Here is a 21,585-nt window from a genome sequence, read left to right as displayed (position 1 = left end):
TTTGTTGAAAGATGCATTTGAACAAGCAAAGTTACCTCATTCACTTTACGAGGCAAAGAAAACCATCAAAAAGCTCCACCTCAAGGATCAACCCCAGTAGCTCCGCATCAAGCTACACATCCAGGACCAACACCGGTAGCTCTGCATCAAGCTGCACCTCAAGGTCCAACACCTAGGCAATATGTTGGGCGCGAATCTGCAGAATGGTGGACGGTTGAAGCAATAGGTACGTACATATATTATATTTTATTCATTTGTTATATTTTTTTAATTTCAAAAAATTGATTTAGATATTTATGTTATTTTTCAACAAGGGGGAAAAACTTTTACCATTACTGTTGTTATATTATGTTTAGTCAAATGACATTTGATCTCATTGAGTGCAGAGTCAATAGATATACTGCCTGCTAATTCTTACTTTATTTTTGCATGTATAAAAAATTATTTTTTGACTCTTTGATAGTTTGAAAAATATGCACTCATTGGATGGAAATAGAAAGTTGTAAATGATGCATTTTCCATTTGTTTTAAGCTTAATGATATTCTTAAAAATTAAATTATTTTATTGCTAGACACACAAGGAGCTACGAAAAAGTTAAGACTTAAGTATTGGCAAGTGAATGACTTACCTACTGGGGAACGGGTAATTGTTCACTTTGATGAGCAAGGTGCTGCATACGGTGAAGCACAAGGCTTGCTTGCGGGATATATGGGAACATTAGCAATTAACTCCAATTTCTTTCCAATTAATTTTGAAAGGTGGTCTGGAAAACATACAGGCATGCCACCTAAGTTTTTTGATGAATGCTTTGGAGACATCTTGGAGGTATTAATAATATACATTTATATCTTTTCATTTACATTATTTTAAAATAATTATTTAAATGCCTAGAATCTGAATTTGTTTTATTTATTTTGAAGCCTCGATTTAAATTTATGACTACTGAAGCTCTTGCAAAGAGATATTGCAAGCTTAGCATTTCAAAGAAGTGGGCTACACATAGACAAAATTTGTGGGTTACCTTCTATGATCCATCAAAATCCCGAGATGAAATCATAAGTAATGTTCCTAAAGGTATAGACCCAATTCAATGGGCTCATTTTGTTAACTACCGTTTGAAACCAGAAACGCAGGTAAAACTTGATTATTTTGATCATATCGCGACTTTAATCAAACATACATTATGCTTGTTGTTAATCATATGATTAATTATTTAACTTGTATTTGTTTTTAATAGGAGCGTTGTAGAAAAAATAAAGAAAATCGAAGCAAACAAGTGATCCCTCATACTGGTGGTTCTAAACCTCTTTCGAGAAAAAGACATGAGATGGTAGTTTTACTAAATTAACTTCATATTTTTACCAAATATAATTTACTACCAATTTTGACATATTTTCTGTTTTAGTTTTTGGAAACTGGAGAGAAGCCTAGCCGTGGAAAATTGTATATTGAAACCCATAAAAAAAAGGATGGGTCAGTAGTAAATGATGCAGCAAAGAGTACAGTGGTAAGTTTAAATTGAATAATTATTGTTTTGGATGCATGTATTTTAACTATATTATTCTTTGACTTGGTGATCTTGTATATGCTAATAGGAACAAATTGAAGTGGGTTTGACTCAAAGCAGTGTTGATGAATCTGTAATTTCTCCTAATGATGTTGTCGGTAGAGTGCTTGGGCCTGAGCATCCTGGAAGAATGCGATGTTTGGGTATGGCAGCAACTCCTACAAATACATTTACAAGCAACGTAGTCCGACTATCACATTTAAGTAATTCTTCGACTGTTCCGTCTACATCATCGTCTAATTACTGGCAAGGAGAGTACACAAAGTTGGAAAGTGCATTTAAAGCTTATCTTATGATGAAAGAAGGAAGCATTCCTCAGGAAGTGGCTAACATTTTGGGTTCATCAAATGTAAGTTCTTTTATTAGCTTATATCTTTGTTCCTAGCTAAGCTTTGTGATATTGTGCATGCAATTAAACATAGGTCCGTCCAATGGTTTGTAGCTTCAAGACATGGTGGTGTTTGTGTGTTTTATGAATGGGAAAAATTTCCTGAGGCAAAACAGAGCCATCCTGTGATTATTTTAGCAGGTTGTGTGGCTTGACCTGAGACAAAATAGAGCCATCCTGTATGGACACAACACAACTGATTATTTATAGCCTAAGCAAAAAAACTCCAAAAGTTAGTGAGTAATGAGTAGTACTCTAACTGTGATTCAATCATTTTCGGATGAATCACATGTCTCTGGTTTCCATGAAGGAAACAAATGACAGTTTCCCAGTCACATTAAGACAGGTCTAAATTGGGTTATTATTTCAGCATAAACAGGGTCAGTGAATCCAGTGAGCTGAAGAATGTCTAGTTATAGCTTTGGGTTCATGTAAGTGTGTCTAGTTATATATATGTGACTATATTAGGTATATATATGTGACTATATTTAAATTAGTTGTAGCTTTGGGTTGCCATAGACAAGCCTCATTAAGTTATGGATAATGTGACTATATTTAAATTAGTTGTAGCTTTGGGTTCATGTAAGTGTGTCTAGTTATATATATGTCACCATATTTAAGATAGTTGAATAGCTTTGGGTTCATGAGTTCATCTGCATGTAAGTGTGTCTAGTTGTATATATTATTCTGGTGTGTAACATGCAAATGTGCCTAGTTATCTTCTTTTTGCATGTAAGTGGCTAGGGAGCTTTTTGTAGTGTTCTTTTGGTGTGTTGTTCTGTTGTTTATAATCCTAGAAAAAATGGCAGATGCAAAATTGAATTTCATTTTGGTTTGTTGTAACTGTGTTTGTTTGTGGAAGCTTTGTCAAATATTTTAACTAATTAAATTGTTATTTTTATTTTCAGCCTGACGTTGCAAGTGAGTCTGATTCACCGTTTAATGCAAGAGGATCAAGTGGTGGAAGCAATATCTGATGCAAGATTATAATTAGGATTATTCATATTATAGTTTTATCAAACAACATTTTGTTGGGTTATTTTGACATGTGTTTTTGATTTGGAAGGGTGGTCAAGAGTGATATTAATTCTATATTTTGTGAGGATGAATTTTATGCTATTATGAATTGTTAAGTTACATTTGATATTAGACAATATTTATATATTTATGTTGTTTTGAACCAAGTTTATGTCATTATGGTTATATATTATATATTTATTTGGAATATGAGTGAAATAACTTTTTTTTTTTGGTAGAAAGTGAAATAACTTATTATATGCTTACAATATATATATTAAAAACTGAAAATAAACGTTCATGAAAGTATAAAAAATTAAATATAAAAACAAAATCCAGTATTAGTTTTACGGAGGTTAAAAACTCCCAGAAAATAAATATTTTAAATTCATCCAACATAGATTTTCTGGAGGTTAAGAATTCCCAGAAATTAAAGAAACTAAACTGTGGGGGTTTAAAACCCCCTCACAATAACCTCCGCAGATTGAACATGATACTAGCGGTATTCGAGTACTGCCGCAAGTAAGTAAATAACCGCCGCAACTATTCTATGGCAACCTATTACGCGGCAGTTTGAAAAAATCCCAGAAAACATATTTCGGAGGTTGGAAACCCCCACGAAATAGGTGAAAAACCGCCGCTAAAAGGCGCTTTTTTTTGTAGTGTACGAGTTTCTCGCGCGCCCTATTTTTACTCATCTGCTACCTACGACTATCTCGCGCCCTATTTTTACGCATCCGCTACTTAAGAGTTTCTCATGCGTCATATTTTTACTCATCCGCTACCTACGACTTTCTCACGCTCCCTATTTTTAGTCATCCTCTACTTATGAGTTCCTTGCACGCCCTATTTTTACAAATCCTCTACGTACGAGTTTCTCGCTCGCCCTATTTTTATTCATCCACTACATACGAGTTTCTTGGGTGCCCTATTTTTATTCATCATCTACTTAAGTAGCGAACGGTGTTTTATAATTTATATTTAGACTAAGTTCAAATCATCAAAAACAAATTATTTATATTTATTTTTAATTTAATTTTTTTTATTTACTTTTTTCGGGCTTGCGGGTCGCCCGCGGCCCATTCGGGCTAGCCCATATTTTAATCGGGCTTTATCTAGCAGGGCTAAAAAGCTCGTAAATAATTCGGGCAAGGATTTTCAAGGCCCGAACCCGGGAAAAAATCGGGCTTGGTGGGCCGGCCCATTCGGGTTAGCCCATTTTGACAGCTCGCTACATCCAAATATATAAGAGAAAAAATTATTTCTTCATTTCCAAATTATAAGTAAAAAATGTACTACTTCCGTCCCCCTAATTATAAGACCCTGTTTGAGTTTGACGAATGCACGTACGCCAATTCACAATTTTGATTACTAATATCTTTAATTGTCTATTAGTAAAAATTATAAAAATCTAATATTTTAAAAATAGTCATCAAAACAAATTGAACAAGATCTTATATGTTAATATTTACATTTATATATTATTAAAAAATACGGTCAAAACAAGGTAAATAAATAGTACATTTTTGTCAAACATGATCCTATAATTAGGGACAGAGGTACTACATTTTTTTTCTTTTCAGAATTTTTTTTGCTTATTCTCTTGAAATTAAATGCAACTGCATTTAATTCTCTCTCTCTCTCTCTCTCTCTCTCTCTCTCTCTCTCTCTTATTTTTTTCCATAAGCAATAACCAATCAAAATTATTTTAACACCTTTCCATGCAACTTATTTCAAGGAAACTACAAAAAAATTATTATATTTAGGTTTTTCCTTATAAGTATGACTTTTTTCTTTCTTATAATTTGGGACGATGATGTTCTAAGTTCAAACATAGGTGAATATGTTGAGTCTCACTTCGAATAGCTATCTCATTACCAAACACGAAAAAATAAATAATTGGGTAACCTTTTAACAATTTACAATAAATATATGCATTCCAAAGATATTGAATGACGGACTGTGAATCACAACAAAGTCATAAATTATGACTGTTTTTGAATACTTGTCTTAAAAACATGTATGAGAAGATAAACAGTTGGACCACTTGTTTCTCAATATCCAAGAAGCATTGTCTATGTTGCGTAAAACATGAATAATCAGTTGCAATTAAAGTCGTAAATTACGCCCTAATATCAGAACATCTATCAGAATAACATCAGTTGCAAATTACATTAAAGTCATAAATTATGCCACACTTCCAGAACAACTATCTGAATAACATATGTGGCACAACTAGCTCAACGTGGAAAGGAAAACTACAAGTCAAAATTAATTTCACAATTTCCAAACAACTATCTCACTAACATTCATGACAAGGTAAACAGTTGAATCATCTGCTTCTCAATTTTCAAGGAATAATATATGTATTGCGTAACACTTTGATAATCAGTTGTAAATTATGTTAAAACAAAAAATTATGTCACCCTTTATTATTTTATAAAAAGTATCGAATTGGTTAAACTTTCTCTCTTTTCATATAGAAAGAAGAGGAAAGATTCAATTTTTATAGAGAAAAGCGAGAAAAGGTTCAACTGTGAAGAAGAATGAAGGTGATAGAAAGAAATAAAATAAAATAAAAATTCTTTGTTTTGTTTGTTACTCTCACACGCCGGAGAGTGAATGTCACACTTACCGATGGAAAAAAGTGAATCTTACAAACAATGATGTGGAAAATTTTGATTGACTGTGTTAACGTTCACTTGTAATGTGCACATACTTTTATGTTTGTGCAATTTTTCAGTTTTTGTTACTAATTCATAGCTGTTTCCAGTCGATGAACCAAAAAATTAGCCGTGTTCGTGTGTTAGACAAATGCTACAACTTTTTTTTTTGGTAAACCAAAGGTATCCTCTTCGCGCAACTGTAGAGACTAATCTCCTCGAGGCAACCGATCCATTTAAGGGGTTGACCTCTCCCAACAAATGTTTCTCCATACGCACCGATCGGAGATCAAACCCAAGATCAAATGGTTAAGGGACCCAAGTATCAACCACTTGTGCCACACTGTGTTGGTTGCTTTGACTTTTTTTTTACTAAATTAGAAAAACAATCTTCATGCATTGAATGTGTAAATTACTTTTTACAATACATTTATTGTTTGGTAAAAAAAACTTAGTTACAATAAATTACTTAATTAAATTTGAATGGATATATACTTTTATATCATAATAATTAATTAATGATTTTACAATGGATTTAAAAGAATATACTCCCTATATCTAGAGCTGTCAAAACGGGCAGCCCGGCTCATTTCAGGCCAACCCGGTCGCGCTTTGGGTTTCGTCTGGCCGGGCTAAAAAGCCTGGATAAAAAACGGGCTACTAAAATTAGTGCCCGAGCCCGGCCCGGTACGGGTTGTCGGGCTTTCGGGTCGGCCCGATTTATTTTTTATTTTACTTTTAGTGTTCAAACTCATCATTATAATTAGGATTAATAATTCTCGCGCGTCTTATTTTTACTCATCCGCTACTTATATTATATATATTTATATAATAATTCTCGCGCGCCGTATTTTTACTCATCCACTATCTACGAGTTTCTCGCGCGCCCTATTTTTACTCATCTGCTACCTACGACTTTCTCGCGCCCTATTTTTACGCATCCGCTACTTAAGAGTTTCTCATGCGTCATATTTTTACTCATCCGCTACCTACGACTTTCTCACGCTCCCTATTTTTAGTCATCCGCTACTTATGAGTTCCTTGCACGCCCTATTTTTACAAATCCTCTACGTACAAGTTTCTCGCTCGCCCTATTTTTATTCATCCACTACATACGAGTTTCTTGGGTGCCCTATTTTTATTCATCATCTACTTAAGTAGCGAACGGTGTTTTATAATTTATATTTAAACTAAGTTCAAATCATCAAAAACAAATTATTTATATTTATTTTTAATTTAATTTTTTTTATTTACTTTTTTCGGGCTTACGGGTCGCCCGCGGCCCATTCGGGCTAGCCCATATTTTAATCGGGCTTTATCTAGCAGGGCTAAAAAGCCCGTAAATAATTCGGGCAAGGATTTTCAAGGCCCGAACCCGGGAAAAAATCGGGCTTGGCGGGCCGGCCCATTCGGGTTAGCCCATTTTGACAGCTCGCTACATCCAAATATATAAGAGAAAAAATTATTTCTTCATTTCCAAATTATAAGTAAAAAATGTACTACTTCCGTCCCCCTAATTATAAGACCCTGTTTGAGTTTGACGAATGCACGTACGCCAATTCACAATTTTGATTACTAATATCTTTAATTGTCTATTAGTAAAAATTATAAAAATCTAATATTTTAAAAATAGTCATCAAAACAAATTGAACAAGATCTTATATGTTAATATTTACATTTATATATTATTAAAAAATACGGTCAAAACAAGGTAAATAAATAGTACATTTTTGTCAAACATGATCCTATAATTAGGGACAGAGGTACTACATTTTTTTTCTTTTCAGAATTTTTTTTGCTTATTCTCTTGAAATTAAATGCAACTGCATTTAATTCTCTCTCTCTCTCTCTCTCTCTCTCTCTCTCTCTCTCTCTCTCTTATTTTTTTCCATAAGCAATAACCAATCAAAATTATTTTAACACCTTTCCATGCAACTTATTTCAAGGAAACTACAAAAAAAAAATTATTATATTTAGGTTTTTCCTTATAAGTATGACTTTTTTCTTTCTTATAATTTGGGACGATGATGTTCTAAGTTCAAACATAGGTGAATATGTTGAGTCTCACTTCGAATAGCTATCTCATTACCAAACACGAAAAAATAAATAATTGGGTAACCTTTTAACAATTTACAATAAATATATGCATTCCAAAGATATTGAATGACGGACTGTGAATCACAACAAAGTCATAAATTATGACTGTTTTTGAATACTTGTCTTAAAAACATGTATGAGAAGATAAACAGTTGGACCACTTGTTTCTCAATATCCAAGAAGCATTGTCTATGTTGCGTAAAACATGAATAATCAGTTGCAATTAAAGTCGTAAATTACGCCCTAATATCAGAACATCTATCAGAATAACATCAGTTGCAAATTACATTAAAGTCATAAATTATGCCACACTTCCAGAACAACTATCTGAATAACATATGTGGCACAACTAGCTCAACGTGGAAAGGAAAACTACAAGTCAAAATTAATTTCACAATTTCCAAACAACTATCTCACTAACATTCATGACAAGGTAAACAGTTGAATCATCTGCTTCTCAATTTTCAAGGAATAATATATGTATTGCGTAAAACTTTGATAATCAGTTGTAAATTATGTTAAAACAAAAAATTATGTCACCCTTTATTATTTTATAAAAAATATCGAATTGGTTAAACTTTCTCTCTTTTCATATAGAAAGAAGAGGAAAGATTCAATTTTTATACAGAAAAGCGAGAAAAGGTTCAACTGTGAAGAAGAATGAAGGTGATAGAAAGAAATAAAATAAAATAAAAATTCTTTGTTTTGTTTGTTACTCTCACACGCCAGAGAGTGAATGTCACACTTACCGATGGAAAAAAGTGAATCTTACAAACAATGATGTGGAAAATTTTGATTGACTGTGTTAACGTTCACTTGTAATGTGCACATACTTTTATGTTTGTGCAATTTTTCAGTTTTTGTTACTAATTCATAGCTGTTTCCAGTCGATGAACCAAAAAATTAGCTGTGTTCGTGTGTTAGACAAATGCTACAACTTTTTTTTTGGTAAACCAAAGGTATCCTCTTCGCGCAACTGTAGAGACTAATCTCCTCGAGGCAACCGATCCATTTAAGGGGTTGACCTCTCCCAACAAATGTTTCTCCATACGCACCGATCGGAGATCAAACCCAAGATCAAATGGTTAAGGGACCCAAGTATCAACCACTTGTGCCACACTGTGTTGGTTGCTTTGACTTTTTTTTTACTAAATTAGAAAAACAATCTTCATGCATTGAATGTGTAAATTACTTTTGACAATACATTTATTGTTTGGTAAAAAAAACTTAGTTACAATAAATTACTTAATTAAATTTGAGTGGATATATACTTTTATATCATAATAATTAATTAATGATTTTACAATGGATTTAAAAGAATATACTCCCTATATCTAGAGCTGTCAAAACTGGCAGCCCGACTCATTTCAGGCCAACCCGGTCGCGCTTTGGGCTTTGTCTGGCCGGGCTAAAAAGCCTGGATAAAAAACGGGCTACTAAAATTAGTGCCCGAGCCCGACCCGGTACGGGTTGTCGGGCTTTCGGGTCAGCCCGATTTATTTTTTATTTTACTTTTAGTGTTCAAACTCAACATTATAATTAGGATTAATAATTCTCGCGCGTCTTATTATTACTCATCCGCTACTTATATTATATATATTTATATAATAATTCTCGCGCGCCGTATTTTTATTCATCCGCTACTTATATTATATATTTATATAATAATAATTTCCGCGCGCCATATTTTTACTCATCCACTATCTACCAGTTTCTCGCGTGCCCTATTTTTACTCATCCGCTACCTACGACTTTCTCGCGCCCTATTTTTACGCATCCGCTACTTAAGAGTTTCTCATGCGTCATATTTTTACTCATCCGCTACCTACGACTTTCTCGCGCTCCCTATTTTTAGTCATCCGCTACTTATGAGTTCCTTGCACGCCCTATTTTTACAAATCCTCTACGTACGAGTTTCTCGCTCGCCCTATTTTTATTCATCCACTACGTACGAGTTTCTCGCACGTCATATTTTTACTAATCCGCTACCTACGAGTTTCTTGGGTGCCCTATTTTTATTCATCATCTACTTAAGTAGCGAACGGTGTTTTATAATTTATATTTAAACTAAGTTCAAATCATCAAAAACAAATTATTTATATTTATTTTTAATTTAATATTTTTTTATTTTACTTTTTTCGGGCTTGCGGGTCGCCCGCGGCCCATTCGGGCTAGCCCATATTTTAATCGGGCTTTATGTTGCAGGGCTAAAAAGCCCGTAAATAATTCGGGCAAGGATTTTCAAGGCCCGAACCCGGGAAAAAATCGGGCTTGGCGGGCCGGCCCATTCGGGTTAGCCCATTTTGACAGCTCGCTACATCCAAATATATAAGAGAATTTTTTTTTTTTTTTTGAAGCCAAAAGGCCTAATGGTCCTTCATCAACTTCATTCAATATTAGCAATTTATCAAATATCTAAAATACACTTTAGAACAGAATACAAGTTTAAGAGAAAATAATTGATGGCTCACATCAAATGTACAAGGTCCACTCACTTGCATTATCACAATTCATGTAACCATCATAAAAGAAACTTACTCTGGGAATTTCGTAGATCAATAAGTTACAAGGCAGTAAAGATACTATATCATTGCTCAAATTGCTGAGGAAAAGGAACCAGCAGAATCACACCTTATTTCCACCATCACTGAAGTTGCTTCAAGCAAAAGATGCAATGGCGGATCAACGTTATACACTCTGCATAAGCGACATTTTCCAATACATCAACACTATCAATCCAAACCTTAAACACAATACATATTGAGAAAGGATTATTGATATTGTGAACCCTAAGATGTCGATTCCAATACAGATGCAACCATTGAGTCTCCAAGCCATATCGTCTTGCGATTCGCAGTGTCTTTGTGAAATTCTGGCACACTAGTGTTAAGATGTTGTACTCAACGCTTCACCACTATAATACACTTTTAATGCGTGAATCAATGATCCAACATCCAACCGCGCATACACAAGGAATAATAAACTAAACAAACTGAAAGTAAATTAACACAGTAATTTGTTAACCCAGTTCAGCATAAGCCTACTCTGGGGGATACCAATCCAGGAGTGAATCCACTATGATAGTATTAGTTTGAAGCCCTCAATAAACTTCCCGTTTATAACTTCTCACCTAATCACCACCCGTGCTATATTCTACCTAAGACACACCTAGGTATGAGAACCTCCGCTCACCTCCTCTTGACCACAACCACTGTGATCGTACAATTCTAGATTTAATAGGTGAAGACACACTTCATAAAACACTCACACCACTTCCGTGCTTAAAAGCTTTGGAATGGTATACACACACTATCTCCTTGCTTAGAAGCTCCAGAGATATCACAATGCACAAACACACAGTTCCTAGTCTAGTGGAAAATCAACACAAGACTTAGAACACAATAGACACAATACTAAAACCTAAACTCACGCTTTGTAGGATTCAAATATGGTTTCAGTGATCTGAACAATGGTGTCAATATCCTTTAAATAACCTTCACTGGCACAGGCTAGGACTTCAATTAGGCTTCAATAGCACAGCATGATTAAAGGTTCCTTCAAGGAATAATCTTCAATTAAAATGTTTTGTTTCCTTAACTTGAAGATCTGATTAGCAAACAAAACTTGATCACGAGATCCATTATTAATTATACGTGACAACGCTCCTTATCACAAACAAACATTTATTATGGATTCCATATTTAGAATTTAGGCGCGAGATCTCAACATACACAGGCCCGGCCTACTGGATGTGGTATCCAATGTTGAAGCATTGTACCCGACATCTTGCTTATACTGGATGGTGGAAGCATGTAGTTCCACATCAAGAAGGATCACATGTTTTAGCAAAATGAGGCCAACCATACAACACCAACAATCTCCCCCTTTGGCAATTTTTGGCTAAAACATCCTAAGATTATTTCAACCGTTCTAGAGAGATACACAAGCTACCTTTCTTCAACTCAACATAGGCACACAGTCATGAAGTAAAGTAGAACAGTTTAACATGCTTGTTTTAATAACCCTTCATATAACAATAGCATATTTATTATGTATCAAATTAGAACTTCAGAGGCATGCAACAGCGGAAGGATAAGCACAAGTAGCCTCACAGGAGTTTGCCAATAGAGAGTATAAGATTCTCATAAAAGAAACACTGGGGAAAAATAAATTCCCTCAAAACTGAGAAAAATAAATTCTCAGGAACAGATGATGCTTCAACATGCAGTAGCACATCGTGTGCTAAGTAGAAAAATATTGCTCCCCCTCAATAGTAGAAGCGAGTACCAAGTTCTTACTCCCCCTTAGTTCATGGCACATGCATAAAATAATATTCAGATGATCCAGCATCTGATAGCACATGCATAGTCACATGAAAGTTTCTCCCCCTTTTTAGCCACAAAATAGACAAAATGGGAACAAATAATATCCAAAGACAGTGCAGATAGTAGCAGGACAGAAAGTGCAGACAAAATATTACAAACCATGCACACTAGGTGCTAAATTCAGGGCTCAGCCCACAGACATTCAAAACAAAAATCCAGACAAACACTAAAGAAACATTAGAATTACACAGAAGCACTTGGGGAGGAATCACTTTCTTCTCCTTCAGCATCTGAGTCAGCTTCTTCTTCACCACTAGTACCATCATCACCTGCATTAGCTGCTTGAGCTGCAACCTCTTCAACCCTGAGAGCATGTATCATTCTTTCAAACTGCAACTTCTTTTCATCTAGCTCCTTACAGTTTGCTTCCAGCATAGCAATCATCTCCTTCCTTGTCAGCAGCAGCATTTGATGGTCCAACAATATCTGGAGCATGCTGTTTACTGTACAGCTTTTGATGAATGGCCAGAGGAGTTGCCCTTTTCTTAGCAGTCTCACCCTCATGCCTTATATTAGGATGTTGGGACAAGATGATGTCACAGATCAAAGTTGGAAATGCAATGGGTTGCTTGGTGACAGAGGTCTTAGCATGCTGCACAACTTGATTGAAAATATATAGACCAGCATTAAATTTTGTACCAGTACCAATCATATAAATGAGCTTACCCAGATTTGTGGCAATGTCAGATGCATGTGTAGTAGCAACCCAGTTGACAGATGCAATACGATTCAAGATGGCATACTTTTGGGTTAGCTTGACTGCAGGTACCTTCTCCTTCTTGGGCCAGGTTTTCACCTTTTCAGCTGTGATAGTTTTGCAGACCACATTGTTAGATACATCTATGTCAGGGTGAGGATCATCAGCATTACCCAGCACCTTGTTGATCACACTTGGAGAGAATGTCACACATTTTCCTCGAACATATACCTTCTGATATTCTTTGTCCAAGGGATTGTCACAACCTATAGGAATGTTGACAACAAACTCCCTAACCAGCTTCTCATAGCAAGAGCCTAAGCCCCACACAGTTTTGATCAATCCAGCATCATTGATCAAACTCACAATCTCTTCACATTCCAGAATATCTTTGCCTAGTTCCCTTTCCAGAGCCAATCTTCTTTTGCAAATGATTCCCCATCGTTGAGCATAAGATGGAAGATGAAATGAAACATTGTCACAAGGGAAGTCTTCAGTGTCAGGAGCAGCAGCTTGAGGCATGGCCTTCTTAGCAGACATAGCCTTCTTAGCAGGAGGCTTGATGCTTGAGTCATCCTTTTCAGCTTCAAAATCAGAGTCACTTGATGGTGCACTCTTCCTTTTCAGCACACCCTTTTTCTTCTCAGGAGGAGGTATAGACTTGCTCCATTCTTTCTTAGGACCATACTTGACAGGCTTCAAAGTAGTGTCCTTTGTTTTCTTGGTGGCAACAGGGGTAGTGGTAACAGCAGGTGCAGGTGTAGTGGTCCTGCTTCTCAGTCTTCTTCCAATTCCTTTCTGAGTAGGTGGAGGTTGCAGATCTTCTTCAGAGGGAACTTCATCAACATCCACTATGTTCTGTTGTTCATTGGTGGTTTTCTCAGAATCCTCACCAGCTTCATTCTCTGGCTCAGAATCAGCCACATGTTCAGGAGTACTTTCTTTGTTTACTTCCTCATCAGTGGAGGCTTCAGTATTAGATCCACTGCCAAACGACCCAGTGGCAGTGTTAGCATGTGGGCTAGAACCTCCTTTGGATGCTTCAACATCCTTCTCAGCATCAGTTGGTATAGAGGGTGGCTCAACATCGGTTGGCGCATCGGTACAACAGCCTTTTCTTGAGATTTTTCAGCAACATCAGTTATGACATTCGTGGGAACTGTCATATTCTCAGGAACACTAGGATTATTGGTCACAAAAACATTCTCAGCAACATTTTGGGTTTTTCCTAGGGTTTCAACAGAACTAGGGTTTTCCTTTGCAGAAAGGGTTTCTTGATTCACCTTTTCAGAAACAGGCTTAACACTTTCTTCATTTGCTTTATTAGACGATTCAACATTCGCATTTTTGCCGGAGGCAACATCATGCGATTCCACATTCGCAGTTTCAGAAGGATTCTTACTCAAGTATAGATCAGACATGCTCAAACCCCTTTTTACGGGAGATTGGGGTTTCTTCTTCTTAGACTTAATAGTATCAGACTTAATAGAAATTGAAGGAGACGATTCACTTACTTTCTTAGTGGATTTTGCAGATTTCTTCTTCTTAGAACTAGTTGCAGGGATACTTGATATGGGCGTCGCATCGACCACAACAGTTGTTCCTTCCTTCTTAGATTTTGATCTTGTTTTCACAGTATCAGCAATTTTGTTTTTGAACTGAGCGAAACCGGAAGATTGAGACATTTTCTCAGAAAAATAGTTGAAGTTTTTGATGTTTTTGACGCTTTGAGATGATGATTTGAGATTGCAGATCGCAGCAAGTAGTTTAGAGGAAGTTGAAGGTTTTGAAAAGGAATAATGATGATATGAGAGTTGATAGCGTGTAATTGAGAAGTTATGGAAAGTATTTTTTGTCTTTCCTTGATTTACGTGCGCCAATAGTTGAAATTTGGAGAACAAAACGGTTGCGCGCACATAATGCCTTAACTGCTATAATTCCTCATGTAGGCAAATTCCCAATTTGCCCTTAAGCCTTTCAAACTGATTAGCATCTAATGCTTTAGTAAAGATATCAGCTACCTGCTCTTCAGTTGCAACATGCTCCAACTTCACAACATTTTCTTCTACCAAGTCCCTGATGAAGTGATGACGAATGTCAATATGCTTGGTTCTACTGTGCTGTATTGGATTTTTTGAAATATTTATGCGCTTAAATTGTCACAGTACAATGTTAGAGCATCCTGTTCAACATTGTATTCCTTAAGCATCTGCTTCATCCACAATAATTGAGAGCAACTACTCCCAGCTGCAATGTACTCAGCCTCTGCAGTGGATAGAGAAACACAGTTTTGTTTCTTGCTAAACCATGAGATAAGATTCTATCCTAGGTAAAAACATCCACTAGAGGTGCTTTTTCTGTCATCAGCACATCCAGCCCAATCTGCATCACAATATCCCATCAACCTAGCATTGTTGGTGTGGGAATACATTATTCCATAATCAGAAGTTGCATTGACATACTTCAAAATTCTTTTTACTTGTGTAAGATGGCTCATTTTTGGCTCAGCTTGGTATCTTGCACATACACCAACAGCAAAGGTGATGTCAGGTCTGCTTGCTGTGAGGTATAGTAGGCTTCCTATCATGCTTCTGTACAGGCTTTGGTCTACATCTACACCTTTCTCATCCTTGGTTAATTTCAGATGTGTGGCAGCAGGTGTTCTTTTGTGTGCAGCATTTTCCATGCCAAATTTCTTTATGATATTTTTAGCATACTTGCTTTGAGACACAAATATTGTGTCTTCCATCTGTTTTACCTGTAATCCAAGAAAATAGGTTAGTTCACCTACCAAGCTCATCTCAAATTCAGACTGCATCTGTCTCACAAAGTGTTGGACCATCGGTTCCGCCATCCCTCCAAAAACTATGTCATCAACATATATCTGTGCTATCAACAAGTTTCCATTCATTTCTTTGACAAACAGGGTCTTGTCATTTCCACCTTTCTTGTATCCTTGGTTGATCAGGAATTCAGTTAGTCTCTCATACCAAGCCCTTGGTGCTTGTTTCAAGCCATACAAGGCCTTTTTCAGTTTGTAGACATGATCCGGATGATTTGGATCTGTGAAACCTTTGGGCTGTTCAACAAACACTTCTTCATGAAGATACCCATTTAGAAAAGCGCTCTTGACATCCATTTGGTAGAGTTTGAGTTTGAGGATGCAAGCTACACCAAGAAGCAGCCTTATGGATTCTAGTCTTGCTACGGGGGCAAAGGTCTCATCAAAGTCGATTCCCTCCACCTGAGTGTAGCCTTGAGCTACCAGTCTTGCCTTATTCCTTGTTACTGTGCCCTTCTCATCAGATTTATTCTTGTATATCCATTTAGTACCTATGACATTTACTCCATGTGGTCTTGGAACAAGATCCCAGACTTCATTTCTCTTGAATTGATTCAATTCTTCTTGCATTGCTCCAATCCAGAACTCATCAGTAAGAGCCTCTTTTATGTTTTTAGGCTCAAATTTTGATACAAAGCAAGTTGAAATCTGGCACGCAGTGAACACAATGCTGCACAAGATGCTATAGCACACGTTGCAGCAAGACAGTCGCAGAACACAGTAAATAAATAAATAAATTGCAGAACAATAAATAAGACAGGAAATTGTTAACCCAGTTCAGTGCAACGTCACCTACTCTGGGGGATACCAATCCAGGAATGAATCCATTATAATAGCTCTAGTTCAAAGCCCTCGACCAACACCCGGTACTTGACTTATCACCTAGACACTACCCGTGCAATCCTACCTAAGAACCTCTTAGATAATGAGACCCCGTCCCAAATTCCCTCTAACAACACGTACCATGTTGCTGTCAATAATAATAATCAAGATGGAGACACTCTCCTAGAAACTAGACCACACTCTTGCTTAAAAGCTTATGAGTGAATCACACACACTAACTCCGTGCTTAAAAGCTTAGGAGCAGCTTACAATAAACAACACAAACACAGTCCTAAACTTGCATCAGATTGACACAAGAAAGGCTGACAAAAGACACACACACTAAACCTTAAAAACTCACACTTTTGTAATACAAGGTTTAGAAATCACACACACAATAGCCTTGAGGCTTCACATATTTATAGTCTTCAATTGTCTTGATGGGCAAGTTAGGTCTTCAGACTTGTACAGCTGTGAGAATTGCGGCCAAACCTAGATTAAAATTGAAAATGTGTTTTGTGTTGTACCAAACAAAAAAAATCGAACAAAAATATAATATAATTATATTTTTGTTTTTAATAACTTTCCTTAGGCCGACTTGGACAATTCTTGTGCAGTAAGTCTCGTCTTGCATATACACACGTGCTGGAATTAATATTTGAAGCAAATCTTGAACGAGATTGACAGAAAAAATTCTGCACTTAAAACAGAGCATCAGAATGCTGTACGAGGATGCTGCAGCATCTTTGTCCAGCATCTGGCAAAGTTGGCTTTTACAAAATGTAGCCAAACACAAAACCCAACAATCTCCCCCTTTGGCAAATTTTGGCTAAAACAACTTTGGCCCAGTGCATGGAGAGATACTGTCTAGACTTTCCTTCGAGTCAACATAAACACACAACTAGGAAAGAAAGTAGAACAATGCTAGGCTATTTAAACTTTCCTTCAAGTCAACATGAGCACACAACTAGGAAAGAAAGTAAAATTTCATCAGATGAAAAGGTAGCTAGCACGTAAGCATCAGAGGCATGCAACAGCGGAACATAACACATCTTAGCCTCAAAGTACAGATAGAGAGAAATAAACTCTCACATAGTGGATTCAAGATGGGAGAAATAAACTCCTTAAAATTTAAGCAGCGCCACAGAGAATAGGAAAAATAAATTCCTATATAAACATGCATATCATAAGTAGTAGAAAAGTAAATTCTACCTACTCCCCCTCAATATATGCATAAACTTCACTCCCCCTCAAAACATGCATATCACATAAAACAGACATGCTATACTAGATGCTATAGCATTATGCATCACATCATGCACAACATATTACTCCCCCTTTTTAGCCATAAATTCTGACAAATAAAGTCAGTATCACATAGTAGGAGCAAAATACATATTTCCACAGAGTTATCAGATCATAGAGAACATAGAGTGCAGAGAGAATCAGAGCATAGGAACTCATAAAGTGCATATACAAACCATCAGGGCATAGAAAACCTGGAGTATCGAACCCAAAGACATGGATTTATGCATGTTACAACCCAGAGAGTCATCAGGGCGTAGCCCTACAAATTAAAATCCAAAAGGACATGCAAATAAAGCATAAGCAGGTCACATAGAAGGACTTGCGTCAGAGTCCTCCTCCTCTACCTCAGTATCACCACCTGCAATGTCATTAAGAACACCAGGATTGACATTGAAAAAACACCTTGAGGTCAACAATCATTTGCTTTCTAGGCAAAACATTAGTTGACTGATTGACAGATGATGCAGCACAGTCTGCAGCATGTGTACCCTCAAACAGTCTAAAATCAAAAGATAAATCACAACCTCTCTTACTAGAAACACCAGCCTCAGTACAAATGCCAGGATGTTGAGCTAGAATAAAATCACACATCAGTGTAGGGAAAACTATAGGCATTTTCACAGCACATGACTTACCATGCAGAACAGTTTCATCAAGAATATGGAAACCAAGGTCAAGAGGTGATCTGGTCCCTACAACATTTATAAACCGAGCCAAACCTGTAGTCAGAGTATTGGAATGAGTAGTTGAAGCCGGTTGCAGTTTTCTGCTTTAATCAAATCAACAAGCTTTTAGCATTGTAAAAAATCTTCACTTAAATTCCTTTCCACATCAAGCCTTCTTTAACCTCCTAGTACTAGAAGCAGGAGTCCTCTCAGTAAGGTTGAGATTGTCCACATAAATAACATTTGAATCTTTCTCAGCAGATTCATCAACATTCAAAGGAACAGACATAGTTTTACCACTATCATCAACATAAGGGATCACATAGATATCATGAACAAAAACATTATCAGTAGTAGTTGCTTCAGAACCCTTTTCTTTGTCAGGAACAATAACATCATCTGGAGACTCGGGTATCAAGATGTTATCCAAATTTTCCAGTGCTGCAGATGTTGTAGCATCATGTGCAGCATCTTTCTCAGGAACACTCTTCTTGACATGTTCCAACACAGAGTCATCTTTGACCTCAATTGGAGCGCTAATATCATTACCAACAAATGTTAAACACAGTAGGGGAGAACACCACATAACTTTCTCTGACAAATACTTTCTCACCACAAGAAACATCCTTATCATCAACAAACACACAATTCTTACCAAATCTTCAGATGTTTCAACATTACCCATAGAAACAGCGTGCATTACTAAATAAATTGAAGAGAAAACTGCACGCCACACTTGCAATAATTGCTATAACTCTTCAGATAGGCAAATCCCAAGTTTGCCTCGCAATTTTTCAAATTGGACCGCATCTAGAGCCTTAGTAAAAATATCAGCCAGTTGTTCTTCAGTGGCAATATGCTCAAGAGTTATAATACCTTCTTCAACAAGATCTCTGATGAAATGGTGCCTAATATCAATATGCTTCGTCCTGCTATGTTGGATAGGATTCTTTGAAATATTGATGGCACTAAGATTGTCACAGTACAATGCCATAGCATCTTGTACCACATTGTACTCCAGCAACATTTGTTTCATCCATAATAGTTGGGAGCAGCTACTACCAGCAGCTATGTACTCAGCTTCAGCTGTAGATAAAGACACACAGTTCTGTTTCTTGCTGAACCAAGATATTAGATTGTTGCCTAAAAAGAAACAAGCTCCTGAGGTGCCTTTTCTATCATCTGCACAACCTGCCCAATCAGCATCACAATACCCCTCTAGCATAGACTTGTTCTTGTAGACCCACTTGGTACCAATCACATTAGTAGTTTCTGGTCTAGGAACTAAGTCCCAAACTTCATTCTTCTTGAACTGATTTAACTCTTCTTGCATAGCATTTATCCAAAACTCATCAGTGAGGGCTTCCATCACATTTTTGGGTTCAAACTTAGAAACAAAACAAGCATTAGGAACTAAGTCAAGTGTCCTTCTAGTAGTAATTCCATGATTAGGATTACCAATAATCAGATCTGTAGGATGATTCTTTTGAGTACGAATGGATGACCCTTTCTTTGAAGTAGAAAAGATTGGTTCAGGTGTAGTAATCTCTGTATCATTCTTGAATTCCTCAATAGTTTCAGAATCTATACTACCTGGGATAGATGCTGTAGCATCTTCTGTATCATCTTTCACAACTTCACTTGAAATATCATCTATTACTACATTTATAGATTCCATCATGGTTTTGGTTCTGTAGTTATATACTCTGTAGGCTCTGCTATTTGTTGAGTATCCCAAGAATATGTCTTCATCACTTTTAGGATCCATTTTAGTTCTTGGTTCTCTATCAGACAAGATATAACATTTACTTCCAAACACATGAAAGTACTTAACAGTAGGTTTTCTACCTTTCCACAATTCATACAGAGTAGATGTAGTTCCAGATCTCAAGGTGGCACGATTATGATTATGACAAGCAGTGTTCATAGCTTCTGCCCAAAAACCATGAGAGAGTTTCTTTGCATGTAACATTACTCTTGCAGACTCTTGTATAATTCTATTCTTTCTTTCTACTACACCATTTTGTTGTGGTGTAATGAGAGATGAAAATTCATGGATGATGCCTTCAGAGGCATAAAAGTCAGAGAATCTAGAGTTTTCAAACTCCTTTCCATGATCACTTCTGATCCTTAACACAACATTGTTTTTCTCTCTTTGAAGTAGAATACATAGATCTTTGAATACGTCAAAGGTCTCTGATTTCTTTCCAATAAAATTTATCCAGGTATATCTAGAGAAATCATTTACAACAACATAGGCATACCTTTTTCCTCCTAAGCTTTCAGTTTGCATAGGTTCCATCAAATCCATGTGTAGAAGCTCAAGAACTCTGGTAGTGGTAAGATGCTGCAGCTTTGGATGTGGCTTCTTGGTTTGTTTTCCAATTTGACATTCACCACAAATGCTTCCTTCTTCGATCTTGAGATTTGGCAAGCCCTTGATGGCTTCTTCAGGTATAGCTTTCTTCATGCTTCTTAGGTTTAGATGACAAGGTTTTTGGTGCCACAATTTTATTTCATCTTCTTTCGTGATTAAGCATGTCGACACATTTGCCTCTTCTTGTGGAACCCATAAGTAGCAGTTGTCTTTTGATCTGACGCCCCTCATCAAAATTTCACCCTCATCATTTGTAACCAAACATTCAGACTTGGTGAAGTTTACCTTCATCCCTTGGTCGCATAATTGACTGATGCTTATTAAATTTGCAGTCAATCCTTTTACTAACAACACATTGCTTAGTTTAGGCAAGCTATTACTGTTGAGCTCCCCTATACCAACAATTTCTCCTTTAGTACCATTACCACAAGTTACAAAACTAGTTGAGTAAGACTTTAAATCAACAAGAAATTTTTCAATTCCGGTCATGTGTCTTGAACAACCACTATCAAAATACCAGTCTTCCCTTGATGAAGCTCTAAGTGATGTGTGAGCAATCAGAGCAGTAATCTTCTTCTCAAGTTGAGTATCATCACTGGTCTTCACATTCTTACCTTTAGGTTTCCATTCTTGTTGAGTGGAGGCAGTTGTGGAAACTGGTTTAGGCTGATGATGCCTGTTAGGGTATCCAAACAATTTGTAACAAAAAGGTCTTATATGCCCTTTTCTGCCACAGTAGTGACATATCCAAGAGTG

The 21,585-nt window shown here is 36.5% G+C and overlaps 2 protein-coding genes and 1 long non-coding RNA gene across 3 annotated transcripts; 1 reads left to right on the top strand and 2 right to left on the bottom strand.

Moving 5' to 3' along the window:
* Positions 1 to 77: 77 nt before the first annotated feature.
* On the top strand, positions 78 to 2,952 carry LOC123916292. The gene is made up of 7 exons (XM_045967722.1): positions 78 to 226; positions 573 to 826; positions 922 to 1,134; positions 1,239 to 1,331; positions 1,407 to 1,508; positions 1,597 to 1,917; positions 2,865 to 2,952. Exons 2-7 carry the CDS (start codon positions 710 to 712, stop codon positions 2,931 to 2,933), a joined length of 915 nt encoding a protein of 304 aa, XP_045823678.1. The 5' UTR covers positions 78 to 226; positions 573 to 709; the 3' UTR covers positions 2,934 to 2,952.
* Positions 2,953 to 10,179: 7,227 nt separating this feature from the next.
* Positions 10,180 to 10,593, bottom strand: LOC123916297. The gene is made up of 2 exons (XR_006812105.1): positions 10,477 to 10,593; positions 10,180 to 10,430 (listed from the first exon to the last, which is right to left on the bottom strand). It is a non-coding gene; the product is annotated as an uncharacterized LOC123916297 (long non-coding RNA).
* A 1,708-nt stretch (positions 10,594 to 12,301) lies between these two features.
* Positions 12,302 to 14,500, bottom strand: LOC123914995 (histone-lysine N-methyltransferase, H3 lysine-9 specific-like). Its single transcript, XM_045966155.1, has 5 exons — positions 13,902 to 14,500; positions 13,298 to 13,800; positions 12,785 to 13,210; positions 12,478 to 12,718; positions 12,302 to 12,422 (listed from the first exon to the last, which is right to left on the bottom strand). The coding sequence occupies exons 1-5, from the start codon at positions 14,498 to 14,500 to the stop codon at positions 12,302 to 12,304; spliced, it is 1,890 nt and encodes a 629-aa protein (XP_045822111.1).
* Between the last annotated feature and the right edge of the window lie 7,085 nt (positions 14,501 to 21,585).

This window comes from Trifolium pratense, linkage group LG3 (assembly GCF_020283565.1).
Source record: "Trifolium pratense cultivar HEN17-A07 linkage group LG3, ARS_RC_1.1, whole genome shotgun sequence".
Lineage (NCBI taxonomy): Eukaryota > Viridiplantae > Streptophyta > Magnoliopsida > Fabales > Fabaceae > Trifolium > Trifolium pratense.
Note: the sequence above shows the minus strand (reverse complement) of the source record. Positions and strands in the feature narration are given on the sequence as shown.